A 15,611-nucleotide genomic window follows, 5' to 3' on the forward strand; every position below is an offset into this window, starting at 1 on the left:
ACCGCCCAATTGCATTGGAAAAACCTTGTGGGGAACCCATCTGGTCCCGGTGCCTTCAGCGGCCCGATCTGAAACAGTGCATCTGCAATTTCCTTGTTAGAAAATTCTGCACACAAACCATCATTCATGTGGTCAGTAACACGAGGATTTATTAGATTAAGCACGGGTCCTGGCATAATGATGTATCCGCCTTGAATAGCTCCGCGAAGTAGTCTGTGACCAAGGTCGCCATCGCTGAGTGATCCGTATGCACCACTCCTTTGATATCCGCCAATTCCTTGATACGATTCTTCCTTGTGCGCCACACCGCTTTCCTGTGAAAAAATTGCGTGTTCCGATCCCCCTCTTTCAGCCAAGCAACACGGGATCGCTGCATCCACATCATCTCCTCCCGGTATAGGAGTTCGTTAAGCCGGTCTGTCTCCTGGTGTATCTCCCTTCTATCTGCATTCATAGACATGAGTTCCTCCAAGCAGGACCGGGATTTGTTAATATCTTTCAGAACATTACCAAACTTCTTCCGGCTCCAACTTTGCAATTGTTTCATAACAGTGCTGAGACCAACAGAAAACTCACCAAGATTAAGCATAGCTCCCAAATCTTTCCAAGCATTCAGGATTACCTCCAGAAGCGTGGGATCCCTCTCCCACCTGACCTCATATTGGCGACATCTTCTGCCCACGTCTCTTCCCCGATCCTCCATTGCACATCGGAGCAAGATGGGAAGGTGGTCCGAGCTTGGGGCGACTAGATGGTCCACCTTCGCGTGCTCAAAATTATCCCGCCATGAATTGTTGGCGACCGCCCTGTCGAGGCGGACTTTGACATTAGCCCGACCACTTCGCTTGTTATCGTATGTATATGGCAGTCCTTCAAAACCAAGGTCACCCAATCCACAGACCTCTAACACATCACGGAAATCAATCATCTGACCTGCCGACCGAGGAGTTGCCGAGAAATGTTCGAAGCTCCACATAGCCTCGTTAAAGTCGCCGATCACCACCCAAGGCATGTCAGCTTGTTGGTGGAGGTTCCAAAGGATGGACCACATGTTATGTCGATCCTCAGTCCGCGGTTCTCCATAGACACAAGTGAGCCTCCAAGGCGCCTCACCCTCCTTACTCGTCACGCACGCATCAATGTATCTTTCATTGATATTCTTTACAACCAACTGCACGGACTCATGCCAAAACAACGCGAGACCTCCACTGAGACCGACACTATCAAAACCATCAAAACCCTTGAGCCCTAACCGAGCACGGTACTTACTCATTTTATTCTTGGATTGCCTCGTTTCACAAAGAAAAACGATACTAGGGGAGTGAGTCTGCACTAGACTCACAAGATCACGAACTGTCCGAGGACTCCCCCCTCCTCGGCAGTTCCAGCTTAGGATATTCATTGCTCCTGACGGGGCACCGCCGGCCCCGTCAGTTCGTCGGCGGCCCCTAGGCCGACTGCCTCCAATACATCATCCTCGTCCGACATATCCTGGTCATGGACCCCTCCTAGCAAGTGCGACGGTTGCCCCTCCAGCGTCGCCATGGCTCTGCGTTTCTTTGGAGTACCTGAGATCTCAGAAGTAGCTAGCGCCACCTGAATACTTCGCTGAGGCCCGATGGCCAGATCCTGCGCACTAGGAGTAGCGGCCGAGGTATCCACATCATCCCTAGCAGAGGGCTTCGGGCGGGTAGCATCCACAGAGGGAACCCCCACCGACTGCTAGGTACTCCGTAGGCATCGGCTTAGATCCGTTTCCCGGTGCGCTTGAGCCCGTCCTCTTCTCCAGTACTGACGGCGGCGCCGACAACAGCGCGTCCAGTGGCGGCGGCAGCGAAGCAACTAGCAGCGGCCGATCTGGTGGTTCTCCGTGTTTGATTTCCAGCGTCTTCCCCTCCTTTAGATTTAAAGAGAGGAGGCCGAGCCTTTCCTTGCGTGAGGGATCAGGAAACCTTAAGCATTCCGGACGTGCAGTCTCCGGAGACCTGATGGCCGAGTCCACTTGGGGGACGACGAGATCGACGAGCGATCGCTGTGCGGACAAGGCCGCAGCGCGTCCAGCCGCCTGCGCCTGCAGGGGACCAGAGGTGTTGTCGCACACGGCCGGCGCGGAGGCCGGCGGTGGCGGCGGCGTGGGGGTCGCCCCCGAGTCGCCCGCCCTGGGAAACCCTAGACGAGACATTCTGCCCGGTGCACTTGTCCAACACAGCATTTTTGAACCTGTACGTGCACATCACGCCTGATACCTTATCGTTATCGCTGGCCTCCTTTGGGGATTATGTGGACGTTTCCCGTTTAACGTTTCAACGGGACGTGACTGTCAGTCCAAGCACATGGAGTACTACGTTTTTTCCTTTCGTGTTTTGTAATGTATATAAACTAAAGCACGCGATAGAGATTGCATGGCCGACCTGACCTGCCTTCCGCTGTGCAACAGGCCAAGGTGCGTAACTGCATGTCGGCATCAACGGGACGGGACGGTGGCTGGCAGCGGTTCTTCTCCTGTCATAAATTTGCAGCGGCCCTGAGTACGTTTGTACCCCATGTCTTCGTACGTTCTATGCATGCTTAATCTTCACTTACTACTAATGCTTAGTACTCAAAGCCGAATGTACCTACAAACTCTTCTTTTCTTGATGAGGCAAATCTTTTGCCTGTATTTTTTTTAAAGCCGAATGTACAAAAAAATAAGATTTTAGTAATTTCATTGGGCTTATCTGAGTACTCCTAGCTACTAGTCGTCATAACGAAAAGCACGTGGGGATGCACCGAATCATACGCAACCGCGAACTGGAGTGCAGCTCGATCAGCGGCTAAGTGAGAATTTCCGGGCTACTAGCAAGATGCTAATGCACGAATCATTAAGGTGCATTTTTTTTACAAAACACCTATTGTGATTGACCTATGCAGGAGTAATTTCATGTGTAAAAACTAATGATATCTCAACAATTTTATCGAAAAAATGGTATCTCGGAAATTTTATCGAAAAAATGATATCTCGAGAAAGATGAAAAATAAAGTGAGGAGGAATAGGGCGTGGTGGTGACTGGTGGTCGGACTGGGCGGAGGCATGGGGATGGACGGCGCTGGCAGGGGCCACCATGCCAAATTGTTTCAGAGACTTTCTTTTTTAATTGCTCAGCAATGAGGTTGTGGGAGATAAAGATGAACGAGGCAAGGCCTTATCTGTAAATGTGGAGAGAGGTGCGGGTTTTTTTTTTTTGTAAAATTGTCATAGTTTGCTTTCTATCAATCATATATAGATCGGACGGTCTATATTACAAGATGGCAGGCACACCATCATCACCAACTCAGTTTTTTTATAAGAGTAGAGATAAGAGCAACTCCAATGGGCGACCTGTTTCGTCCGCTGGCGTTCATTTGGGTCGGCACGGACATAAAAGTTGGCTCAACGCGCCGACCCAAACGGACGCGTGTCCGTTTTTTGTCCGCGGGCGACCCATTCCCGGTTCATTTTTTAGCCGGATTTGCGTCGACGCGGACACAGAGACGGGCGCGCGCGCTTACTCCTCCCCCCGGACCCGCTGGTCGGTGGCAGCCTCCACCATTTCCCTTCATTTTCCGCAAAACCCTCCCGCCCGCGCGCGCTCCCGCCCCACACCCTCCATAGACGACAACCTCGACCTTGGCGCCACCGCCAGCCTCGCCTCGTCCGGCATGGCGACCGCCCCCTCCGGCAAAGGCAAGCCTCGTGCCCCGCGCAAGACCGCCGCCATGCCCAAGCCAAAGAAGACGCTGACTCCCGAACAACAGGCAAGGGAGTCGGCCAAGAGGAAGGGCCGGAGGCATGCCGCCGACGCGAGGGATGATTCCGCCGCGGCTGCCGCCGTCGCCGCCGCCGCGCAGCAGGAGGTCACCAACGCCCGCGTCGCGGCGGCAACGAGGGAGGCGCTCTATATGCTAGGGTTAAACCCTAGCCAGTACGGCCTTGTCAACGCCGTCGTGGCCGCCGCAGCCAGCACCGGCTCATCCGCGTTCCCTCGGGTGGTGCTTCCCAACTCGCCCCGCGCGTCGGTTTGCACCCCGATGCCCGGCTTCCACGTGTACCCGCAGGCTTCCTGCCTCTCCGGGGAGTGCTCGCCCGACGTGAGCATGGTGGCGCCTTCCACGCCCGCGCCCGCGCCCATCGACCTCAACGCCACACCGGTGGCCGGTGGCTCGTCATCCGGAGGCGCGAGGAAACGCGCGCGGCAGATGCCGGCCGACGTGTTGTCGGACGCCCGCAACCTGTTCGACGGAATGCCGGCCGCCGGCGACGAGGACTACATGCAAAACCTCATCTTCGAGGGCGGTGCACCGGGCGTTGGCTACGATCCCGACGAGAGTCAAAGCCAGGATGGCCACGGGGCGTTCACGCCGGGCGCTGGCTATGATCCCGATCAGGCGGTCTTCATGCGTGATCAGGTCGGCATGGACCTGGACGGCTTCCCACTTGACCACGAGTTTCCGGATGACTATGGGCAAGAGGAAGAGGACGAGTACGCTATCGAAGTGGAGCCTTTGTTCGAGGACGAGCTCGCCAACCAAGCCGCCGGGCCGAAGCCGAAGCGCAAGAGCAAGCGGACGAAGTCATACGCGGCAGCCGAGGACAAGCTTCTTTGTGAGTGTTGGCGAGACATTGGACAAGACCCCAAGACGGGCGCCGAACAAAAGCATTCAACTTTTTGGATTCGTGTCCACCGGGAGTTTCATGAGCACAAGAAGTTTCCGCCTTACCAAATAGTGAGCACACGTCAGCGGATGTCCATTTCAAAGCGATGAAGGGTGATCCAACAAGAGTGCAACAAGTTTTGTGCCACTCTTGAGAGCATCAAGGCCCGCCCCGTGAGCGGCATCGGTGTGCAAGACATGGTATGCTAGCGAGGACCGTACCCAAGAAAATAGAGGCCCAGTGGGGAATCCAAATATGGGCCCTTAACAGTTTACTTTTCCCTACTTTTTCATATATTGCCCTAGTCATACTTGCTAGTTGTAGAAGACATCATAGAAACTAAAAGTAAGAGACAAATATCAAGAATTTAAAACTGAACATGGAGATAAAAAGGAATGATGCAAGCTTCAATTATATGGATAGAAAGGAATGAAGCAACCTTTGACTGATTTGAGAAGCAAGATCATGTGGCAGCGCTGGTTTTGGTGACCAAGAACTCAAAAACATCCAAATGTAGTTTCTTTGTTTGTTTGCTGTTGTTGATGAACCATCGTTTGGCGACCAAGAGCTCAAAAACATCCAAATGCAATCCAGTCTCGTATTTTTTCGGGGACGGGGAGTTTCCAATTGATGCTGATGGGTCACAGAGCAAGCGAAAGAGGTCAAGAGAAACCCTAACTTGCATGCTTGGCGATTGAAGATTTGAGAAGAACACCAGATAAATAGATGGGGACTGGGAGTATTACATATTCCAGCAGACTTTTTTGGGGAAATCGCGAAGAGTTAATAGATGAAGAGTAATATAGAGTAGTGAAGATCATTGATGATTTAAGATTTTATTTGATGTTTGAGGAAGACGACGAGTAAGAAAGAGCACCGTGCATCAGGAAAGGTAGTTTGAGAGAATACTAGTTGGCTGAGTTAATTAATTGCATGGAGAGTAGTATACTTCCTGCTAATTAGCAATACTCTGGCTGATTTGGGGCCCCGGCCGGTTTGGGGTCCTGTGCAGGCGCACACCCTGCATAGGTGCCCGGTACGGGCCTGATGCTAGCAAGCCGTCCTCTTTTGTGTCTTTAAGTTTGTACTTGCGTGTTCATTTGCATACCGTTTGCCAATATGCTTGGATGAAATATATTTGTAGGTGTTTCAAGCTTTGGAGTCATTCAAGGTCCAACACGACGGCAAGTGTTTCAACCTCTTTCATTGCTTTAGGGTCATCAAAGACGAGGAGAAGTTCAAGGTGCAATATGCCGCCCTCAAGTCGCGTGGGGAGAAGCAAGCCGTGGAGGAGGTTGGGGACGGCGAGCCGGCACGGCCGTGGGAGAAGACCAACTCCAGGAAGGAGAACAAGCGGGATGCGGCATCAAACGCCTTGATCGCAAGCGTGGAGGGCATGATGAACAAGAAGGACTCAAGGGAGAAGGAGCGCTGACGTTTCAAAGAAGAGCAAATGAACGCCTTCATGAGGATCCAAAGGAGGAGGCTTGAGATGGACGGGGAGAAGCAAGCCAAGATGCTAGACCCCCCCCCCCCGGCGTCGCTCTCCCGAGGGCGACTCGAGGGCGACCTAGGGTTCCCTCGCGCCGCCACCTCCCCCTTCCCCTCCTCCTCGCCGCTGCCGGAGGCGGTTGCCGGGGCCCCCGCGCGGCTGCTTGTGAGGGCGGCGGCGAGGCCTCTGGCCGCTCCCTTTCGGTGATGAGGGCCCGGATCTGAGGCGGCGGCCTCGCTGGTGCCGACGGTGCTCCTCCAGCAACGGGGATTGCTCGTCGGTGAGGTTGTCCGGGTCCCCTCGGCTGCGCGGGCATCGAGGTCCCGGTGGGCGCTGGTCGTGGCGCGGGGAGGCCCCGGGCTCCCTCGTTAGATCTGAGGCGTTCTGGTCCGCTCGTGACGCATGACCTCCGGCCGACCTGGATCTCCGGCGTGCACGCGCCTGCTGATGCTGTGGCTGGTTCGGAGGTGGCGGCAGGGTGCTTGGCCGGGGGAAACCCTTGGCCGCCGGTGGCGGTCACGGCGTCGATGGCGTACCGGACGCCATTCCCTCCTTGGTGGCGGCGCCGAGGCTCAACTTCCCCTGCCTCCCCCTTCCCTTGCGCCCGGGTGAAAACCCTAGCCCCGGTGGCTAAGCGGCGGCGGTGCTACATCGTCGTCACCTTCTTGAAGGCGCCGACTTGGGCATGGGGATGTTGGGCGTGTATGGCGAGCTTGTCTGGTTTCTGGTGGCGGCCCGTCCGGCCGTGTCTCCGATGGGGATCTCGCCCTTCCTTACCTTGTACCTGCCGTGGTGGAGCGGTACTTCATCTCACACATTGATGGCGGCGGAGATTGGCGGCATGGCGCTGTGGAGGCTCGGCGTCCGATGCGCGGAGATGGACTCGCGCAGGAGGAGGTAGCTATCTGGCGTCATGGTGACGTCGATGGCAGAGTGGCCAGACAAGGTGGATGCCTCAATGTAATCTGAAGACGGACCTGTGGAAGATGGCTGCGATGACATACGAGTGCGTCTGACCAGATTGTGCCCCATACCCGGTATGTAGCTCGGCTGGGGCTTCCGGTTTTTTATGTTAGGTTTAGGTGAGTGGTTTGGGTAGTGGCCCAGTTAGCATCCCTTCATCATATGGATAGGAGTAGCGGCATATGTTGCCAAGATGGTGGATTCATATATATTGTTTGCAATACTTTGTAAGGTTCTCGAGAATAATCAATAAAGTGGTCGTATGCATCTCCCAGATGCAGAGGCCGGGGATCATCCTCCTTTTCTAAAAAAAAGATGCTAGAGATCGAGGCCGTCAACACCAAGACCAAGACGAAAGAAGTCGCTCCGGCAAGCATGATGACCGGGATGAAGATCATGAAGGTGGATCTCTAACACCGTGTCAGCAAGGAATGAGCCGTGGTTCAAGAAGATGCAGGCCGACATGCTCAAGTTCACCGACGAGTGATCTCGTAGCCGCGAGCACCTTTCTTTTTTGTATGTCGGCTTGTGTGCTGGCATGACCCCCGGAACCGCGATGGCATGGTCGAACTCAAGTCTCACTCCTTTTTATGTGTTGACATGTGTGCCGGCCGCTGGCGAGTGCGCCAATATGAGCTGTGAGATGATATTTTTTGAAGCCGGCAATGGTATGCCGGCACTGGTATGGTGCCGCCATGAGACATGTCTATGGCCGTAGGCCTTTTTTAAAAATTGAGTGCAAACATGAAATGGGTCGGTGCTTTGGACGCACTGCCGATTCAAATGCAAAATAAAATGGACGTCTGACCGGTGGCCTACCCAAATAGATAAAAAGCGGACAAATGCGCCGTTCATTTGGGTAGCCCGTTGAAGTTGCTCTAAGCACCATCTACTGTTAGTTTAATCAGTACTAAACCTGGAAACAGAAGAATTGGTTGGGAATTTAGCGCGTCCCTTTCAGCGGCGCTGGAGAAAGGAGTCGTCCATTGCTGGTCCAACAGCCTAGCTCTCACTACAGCCCACAGGATTGACTCCCTTGAGCTTTGCTGCCTATTTTATGGCGAATGAAACGTGCCTATTTCTGTACCCTGTACGTTTTTATTCTGAGAGAGAAGTACGTACTCTGTACGTTGTGTATGTGTCAGCTGCTAGCTTGAGCTACGCACGCGACTATGTTGCCAGAGATTTCCTTCTGGATTCCAGCTCGGAAAGACAGGCTAGTGGCTCCTCATTTGAAGACGGGCATGGTTTGCTTGGCCACGACAAACACGGAAAAACGTTGAATGTTTCTGTCCCAAAGGGTTGCTATAAAACACATCTTGTGCTGTTGGAGTCAAGAAAAGTATTTCCTCCGACAGCGGCGGTTGCTGTTTTGTTGCGGTGGTTCTATAGGGCTTAGCATGAAAACTTCGCGACTGTCTACTACAGTAAATTTTATCCGGCTCCAGCGAGAGAAGGGCGATGACGGCGGTACATCTTCGGCTCGCTTCAATGCTTGTCATCATCGCTAGATGGTCCATGAATCTGAATGTAATTTTTATTATTTTTGATGTTCGTTGCACTGTCATGTCTGAAGATTGAAAGTTTTCTTGCAATAAAAGAAAGTATTTCTCCAAAGGCTTTCTGACCGAGCAAAATGTTCCAGCACAAGATTCAGACAACGAAGAAAATCCAGTGCAGTAACTCCCGTAGTCATGCCCGAAAGCGAAAGATTTCGATGACAGCCGTAACTTGGCAGTAGTAAGACTCGCCGAGCCACAAATGCAGCGCCACTTGCCACGGCAACACATCAGCTATCGACACGCTCGCGGCATTAGATCGGCCGACGACCATCGACCGAGCGCGACTTAACCACGGTGCCCCACCTTGGCGTGCGTATCGCACGGGTAACGACGACCACCGGACGGGCAGAGGGAGCGGCAGGCTGGCATCGCCACCACGGCCGCGCTGTCCGGTGAGAACATCTCCAGCCGCGTTCCAACAAGACCCCTCAAATAACATTTCGGTCGTCGGCGTTAAAAAATCGGCTCAGTCGCATTCCAAGGGTTCAATTTTCACTGGCTCGGACCGAAATTGGCGCCGGCGGACTCAACCCGAAGCCGGCGCGCTGGGGCGCTCGGGGACCCCGGGCGAATCGTTTTTGGCGTGAAAGAGCCGCGGGCCCTCTTGCCAGCGACTCGTCTCGCTTCTCGCCTCTTCGTCGTCCTCATCGTCTCGTTTCCCGCGGCGAATCAATACCAAAGTTGTCGCGCGCTGCCGCGCCGGTCAGCCTCCGTCATTGATGCCTCACGGGCGGCGCAGTGAAGGCGTGACGACGCGCGTCCCCGCGCATGCGTGCTCGCGCCGCCTCCGCCTATATAAGCCGACCCCAGCGCGTCGGTGGCACGCACAGAGTCTCCATCGCCGACGCGCCCTATCTCCCCTTCCTCCCTCTCCCCTCGCCGTCCCAATTCGTAAAAATGGCCGAACGATTCTCAGGCGACGGCGCGGTGGCGAGCGGCTTCGTCTGCCGCCACCTTCACGAAAACGAAGCTCGGCTCCTCTACGAGGCCGAGTACCCGGTCCCGCCGGACATGCGGATGCCCGGGGCGTGAAGAATCAGCGCCGCGGGGTCCCGGTGCCACCACCGCCCACCGAGGCGGCGCGTCATGCGGAGATCGCGCGTATTCGTGCCTCTCTGCCGCGGGCGGCGAGGGAGCGGCCGCGCTACGTCCCCGACAGCCCGCTCTGGGAGCCCTACTTCCGCCGCCGTCACGCTGAGCAGCTTGAGGCCACCAACGGCGTCGTGCCCTCCGGCAGGCTCAACTCTGAGGGGCGGCGTCGATGGTGGGGCGTGCCCGGCCGCACGTCGGAGGCCGTCCTCGAGTACATCGAGGGCGGCAACACGCCGAGGCTGGAGTACCCCTCCCCGCCGTCCTTCTATCGCCGCCATGGGAGCTTGTGGACGCCGATGCGCATGGACCTCGGGGCGTCCTCCTCCTCGTCCGGTCGGTGGACCGGCTCTCCCTGCCTCCGCCCCGTCAAGCCGGAGCCCCAGGAGCCCCAGGATACGCCTGTCAACCGGCGCACCCGCAGCTCTGGTGTCCGCATCGCCGACTGCACCTCCGCTTCCGGGCGCCTCGTCCTCGTCGCGCCCAAGCCGGAGCCCAGTCTCCCCCCGGAGTACGAGGAGATAGCCCGGCGCGGCTTCTCCGACGCGGACGCCCTGCGGTGGGCGCGCGATGACTACCTCCGGACGGAGATGACCCGGCAGACACGGGCCCTAGAGGAGATCGCCACCCGCAAGCGTGGGCGCGAGGACGAGCACGACGTCGTGATCCTCGACAGCGACGACGACGAGGACGCCGCCGGACCGTCCAACCCGCCGCATCAACCGGGGGAGGGTTGCAGCGGGGACGGCGACCACGATGGAGGCGGCGATGACGACGACGATGATGATGACGGCGACTACACGCGGTTCTACAACCTCCTCGGCATGTAGAACTGCAAGGGCAGCGGCCGACGAGGAGCAGCGAGGCGAGCGAGACATCGGGCGGGCCTAGTAGTGTGTTTTTTTTGTAAAATACTTTAAATATGTATGAGCGGGCGTGTTTGTGGTGTGTTTGGTCGAATTTGATTTGAAGTCGCCGACATATGCATGAACTCGCCGTGTTTGCGCCATTTAAAAAAATCCCGTGGGCGTCGCGACTGGGTGGCATCATGTCCCCAGTGCGCGTTTTGCGCCGTTGCACCCTCAGAGCATCTCCAGCCGCGCCCCCAACAAGGCCCCCCAGGCGACTTTTCGGCTGCCGGCGCCAAAAAATCGGCCCAGTCGCGCCCCCAAGGGTCCAATTTTCGCCGGGTCGGGTCGAAATTGGCGCCGACGGACCCAACCCGAACCCGGCGCGCTGGGGGGCGCTCGGGGGCGCCGGGCGAATCGTTTTTGGCGCGAAAGAGCCGCGGGCCCTCCTTGCCAGTGACTCATCTCGCTTCTCGCCTCTTCATCGTCCTTATCGCCTCGTTTTCCACGGCGAATCAATGCCAAAGCTGCCGCGCGCTGCCGCGCCGGTCAGCCTCCACCATTGATGCCTCACGGGCGGCGCAATGAAGGCGTGACGACGCACGTCCCCGCGCATGCCACGCGTAGACGAGGCCGCCACGCGTGCTCGCGCCGCCTCCGCCTATATAAGCCGACCCCAGCACGCCGGTGGCACGCACAAAGTCTCCACCGCCACGCGCCCTATCTCCCCTTCCTCCCTCTCCCCTCGCCGTCACAGTTCGTAGAAATGGCCGAACGATTCCCAGGCGACGGCGCGGCGGTGAACGGCTTCGGTCGCTGCCACCTTCACGAAAACGAACCTCGGCTCCTCTACGAGGCCGAGTACCCGGTCCGGACATGCGGGTGCCCGAGGCATGGAGAATCAGTGTCGGCGGGGTCCCGGGGCCACCGCCGCCCACCGGGGCGGCGCGTCGTGCGGAGATCGCGCGTATTCACGCCTCTCTGCCGCGGGCAGCGAGGGAGGGTCCGCGCTACGTCCCTGACAGCCTGTTCTGGGAGCCCTACTTCCGCCGCCGTCACGCCGAGCAGCTCGAGGCCACCAACGGCGCCGTGCCCTGTGGCAGGCTCAACTCCAAGGGGCGGCGCCGATGGTGGGGCGTGCCCGGCCGCATGCTGAAGGCCGTCCTCGAGTACATCGAGGGCGGCAACACGCCAAGGCTGGAGTACCCCTCCCCGCCGTCCTTCTCTCGCCGCCGTGGGAGCTCGTGGACGCCGAGGCGCATGGACCCCGGGAAGTCCTCCTCCTCGTCCGGTTAGTCGACCGGCTCTCCCTGCCTCCGCCCCGTCAAGCCGGAGCCCCAGGACACGCCTGTCAGCCGGCGCACCCGCAGCTCTGGTGTCCGCATCGCCGACTCCACCCTCGCTTCCGGGCGCCTCGTCCTCGTCGCGCCCAAGCCGGAGCCCAGTCTCCCCCCGGAGTACGAGGAGATAGCCCGGCGCGGCTTCTCCGACACGGACGCCCTGCGGTGGGCGTGCGACGACTACCTCCGGACGGAGATGACCCGGCAGACCCGGGTCTGGAGGAGATCGCCGCCCGCAAGCGTGGGCGCGAGGACGAGCACGGCGTCGTGATCCTCGACAGCGACGATGACGAGGACGGCGCCGGACCGTCCAACCCGCCACGCCAACCGGGGGAGGGTTGCAGCAGGGACAGCGGCCACGACGGAGGCAGCGGCCACGACGACGACGACGACGGCGACTACACGCGGTTCTACAGCCTCTTCGGCATGTAGAACTGTAAGGGCGGCGGCCGGCGAGGAGCAGCGAGGAGAGCGAGACGGCGGGCGGGCCTAGTAGTGTTTTTTTTGTAAAATACTTTAAATATGTATGAGCGGACGTGTTTGTGCCGTGTTTGGTCGAATTTGGTTTGAAGTCGCCGAAATATGCATGAACTCGTCGTGTTTGCGTCATTCAAAAAATTACGTGGACGCTGCGACTGAGTGATATCACACCTCCAACGCGCGTTTTGCGCCGTTGCACCCCAAGAGGCGATTTTTAGCACTTCGAGGAGGGCCAACGGGTGGAGATACTCTGAGTCTCTGTCATCGTCACGGCGTGCGTGCGCATGCATATGCAACTATGCATGCATCTGCCTCTTGTCTCTGCTCCGGGTAACTGGCCGGGTCAAGCTGGGCCTAGGATCCTACTATTTTTTTTTTTTTTGAGGATCCTACTATTGCTTTCAGGCACGAGGATGGGCACGTCATGTGTAACACTCATCAATTAGATACACTGACTCAGACCCCCCCTAAAAAAAGAACTAGATACACTCAGATTCACGAAATCAACCCAGCGCCACGCTGAGAGGGTAGAACTCCGGCTGAATTTGTGTTCACAGGAGAGGAGAAGAGAGGTATAAGCCTCTCCGAGGGTTCACATAAACAAAGTTCGCGCGAGAGCTATGGTCTCGCTCTCTCGCTCAAGAAAATCTGCGCCTCGCATAGAACTGGGCCCGTTTGTCTTCTTTTTTCGATCGCTGGCACGCGACTGTTGCTCGCGAGCGATCGCTTCGCTGGTTTCACTTTTTTTTTTCTCTTTCAATTTTTTTTGTCTCTTCTCCATTTTTCTCTGGTTTTCCCTTTGTTTTTGGGACTGCTACGTGTCGGCCAGCGGATCTTTTTAAAAGATTCGCCGCCTCGCGGGTCGTTGGTGTGGCATAATCCTGTGCCTCAACCTTTCTCTTTACTTCGCAACAAAGGTCTTATTGCGAAAACATTTACAATAAAGATTATGTTGCAGAATATTCTTTTTGTAACATAGGTTGTATTGCGGGATTATTTTTGCAACAGAGTTTTATTTTGTAGATTTATTTTTAGCAACAGAGGATTTGTTGCAGTTTTTTTTGCAACAGAGCTGATGTTACAAAAGATTGTCTAAGTTGTAGTGGTCTTTCGCCGTTATGGTTTGGAACACGACCGTTGTTGCAGGATAACGTAGAGGACACGTGCTACACAGGAGAAATAACGAAGTGTGTAATAACAAAGTGTGTGTGCGAGCGTGCGTGACGACGCATGGATCAAGGCGATCCAACCACTGTTATGCGTAGGGCGGCGAATCTTTTAAAAAGGTACGTCGGCTCACGAGCCATCGGATCAGGTGGATTGAGCGACCGAACGTCACTTTTTATCATTGCAATACAAGTCGTGTTGTAGGAAATTCCTGCATCACGGATCATGTTACAGAATTTTTTGCAACATATGTCAAGTTACAGATTTTTTTACAGCACATGTCTTTTCACAAGTTTTGTAACAGAGCTCTTGTTGCAATTTAGTTTTTTAACATTATTTTTCTGCAACACAAGTCTTGTTACATTTTCTTGCAACGTATAGCTTGCCGCAGAAACTATTGTAGTGGGCAGTGAATAGCGCTCAGCGGTCACGTTGACCGAAAGAAAGAAAAAAAAAACAAAACCGTTCAGACAGGACACACGTCACATGAACGAACCGGCCGATCGCACGCGAGCGTCCGCCGGTTAAAGCCAAGCTTTTTCCTTTGTTTTTTCATTGGTTTTCCTTGTTTTATTCATGGATTTCGTTGGTTTTCTTTGCTTTTTCATTGGGTTTCTTCCTTTCTCACTGTTTCATCAATTTTTTTTGTTTTTTCTTCTTTTTATTTGTTTCTTCCCGTTTTCATACTTTTTTTGCTTTTCTTTCTTTCCTTCTTCATTTACATTGGTTTTCTTTTTTTTCTTTATTCCTTTCTTGGTTTCTTCAGTTTTTGTTTTCTTTGTTTTTTCATTGATTTTCTTCATTTTTCTTTATATTTTTTCTTGAATTTTATGTTTTTTTCTTCAACACGTGTTAACTTTTTCAGTACACATTCAACATTGTTCTTATACATTATTAACATATTTTATATAGATTATTAACGTTTTGCAAATACATGATTAACATTTTTTGAAACTTGTTTCTTCTATGCCTACTTTTTAAAAACACATTGTATATTTTTGGTATATATCTAATACATTTTTTTAATACACATTTAACATTTTTTCAAATGCTTGATTGACATTTTTTAAATATATGTTCAACATTTTTTATACACATTTAACATTTTAAATGCTTGGCTGACATTTTTCAGATACAAGGTTTATATTTTTTGAATACATGGTCAATATTTTTTCTATACACATTTAGCATTTTTCAAATGTTTGACTGACATTTTTCAATACTTTTAAAAAATGCTTGATTAGCATTTTTCTAAATACAATTTTCAAATACTTCTTTTTTCAAGTGCTTGATTAGCATTCCTGGGCTATCCTCGCCACCTGTCGCGCCGGTTACTGCGACGTAGAGCCGGCGGTCATCGTTCGATCGACAGATCGACGATTGTGACCCGTCCCTGCAGAACTACCTATGGTTATAAATAGGATAAGGGAGGGGTAAATCGAGAAATCATCGTTTCCTCTGTCGCTATGCCTTCGAAATCGCCGCCACCTTCTTCCCCACTCTCCCTAGTCTTCGACACAATTGCCTACCATGGTCCAGGTAAAGACCTTGGCGTTGGAGAAGAAGGACAAGAAGAGATGGGTGTGAAAGGGTTCATCCGCTTCCTACGCCCCGCTGTCCGGCTGGATCCAGGGTGACTGTTTGCCGTCGAGGGTGACGGAGGAGGTGCGAGACTCAGTCGCCGCCGGCCTTGCAACTTGTGATAGTTGTTGGATTTCCCTGAAGTGGAATGGTGATGTAGTATAGTAGCAGACAATATTTCTCTTAGTAAAGAACCAAGGTTTATCGAACCAGAAGGAGACGACACAAATACAATGTGAACAATACCTACACACAAAAAAAGCAAATGCTTGCACCCAACAAAGGCAAGGGGGTCATCACTCCCCTTGTTCTTTCCAGTTCCAAGTATCAAATCTGGTAGTGATAGGCAAACTAATAAAATAAAAATGAAGGTAAAGTAAAACAACAAATAATTGTAGGATCGCTTGATAATTAATG

The 15,611-nt window shown here is 54.1% G+C and overlaps 1 protein-coding gene across 1 annotated transcript; it reads left to right on the forward strand.

Annotated features, from left to right (window-relative positions):
* The first annotated feature begins 4,047 nt into the window (after nt 1-4,047).
* Nucleotides 4,048-7,614, forward strand: LOC119283438. Its single transcript, XM_037562991.1, has 2 exons — nt 4,048-4,621; nt 7,553-7,614. The coding sequence occupies exons 1-2, from the start codon at nt 4,048-4,050 to the stop codon at nt 7,612-7,614; spliced, it is 636 nt and encodes a 211-aa protein (XP_037418888.1).
* The last annotated feature ends 7,997 nt before the right edge of the window (nt 7,615-15,611 follow it).

This window comes from Triticum dicoccoides, chromosome 4A (genome assembly GCF_002162155.2).
Source record: "Triticum dicoccoides isolate Atlit2015 ecotype Zavitan chromosome 4A, WEW_v2.0, whole genome shotgun sequence".
Lineage (NCBI taxonomy): Eukaryota > Viridiplantae > Streptophyta > Magnoliopsida > Poales > Poaceae > Triticum > Triticum dicoccoides.

Excerpts from the sequence above, each read along its gene's own strand:
- LOC119283438 (XM_037562991.1), top strand. The coding sequence starts at position 4,048 with ATGCCCGGCTTCCACGTGTACCCGCAGGCTTCCTGCCTCTCCGGGGAG. Across the intron at positions 4,622-7,552 it reads AGCCGAGGACAAGCTTCTTT|CAAGGAATGAGCCGTGGTTC; the intron begins GTGAGTGTTGGC and ends ACACCGTGTCAG.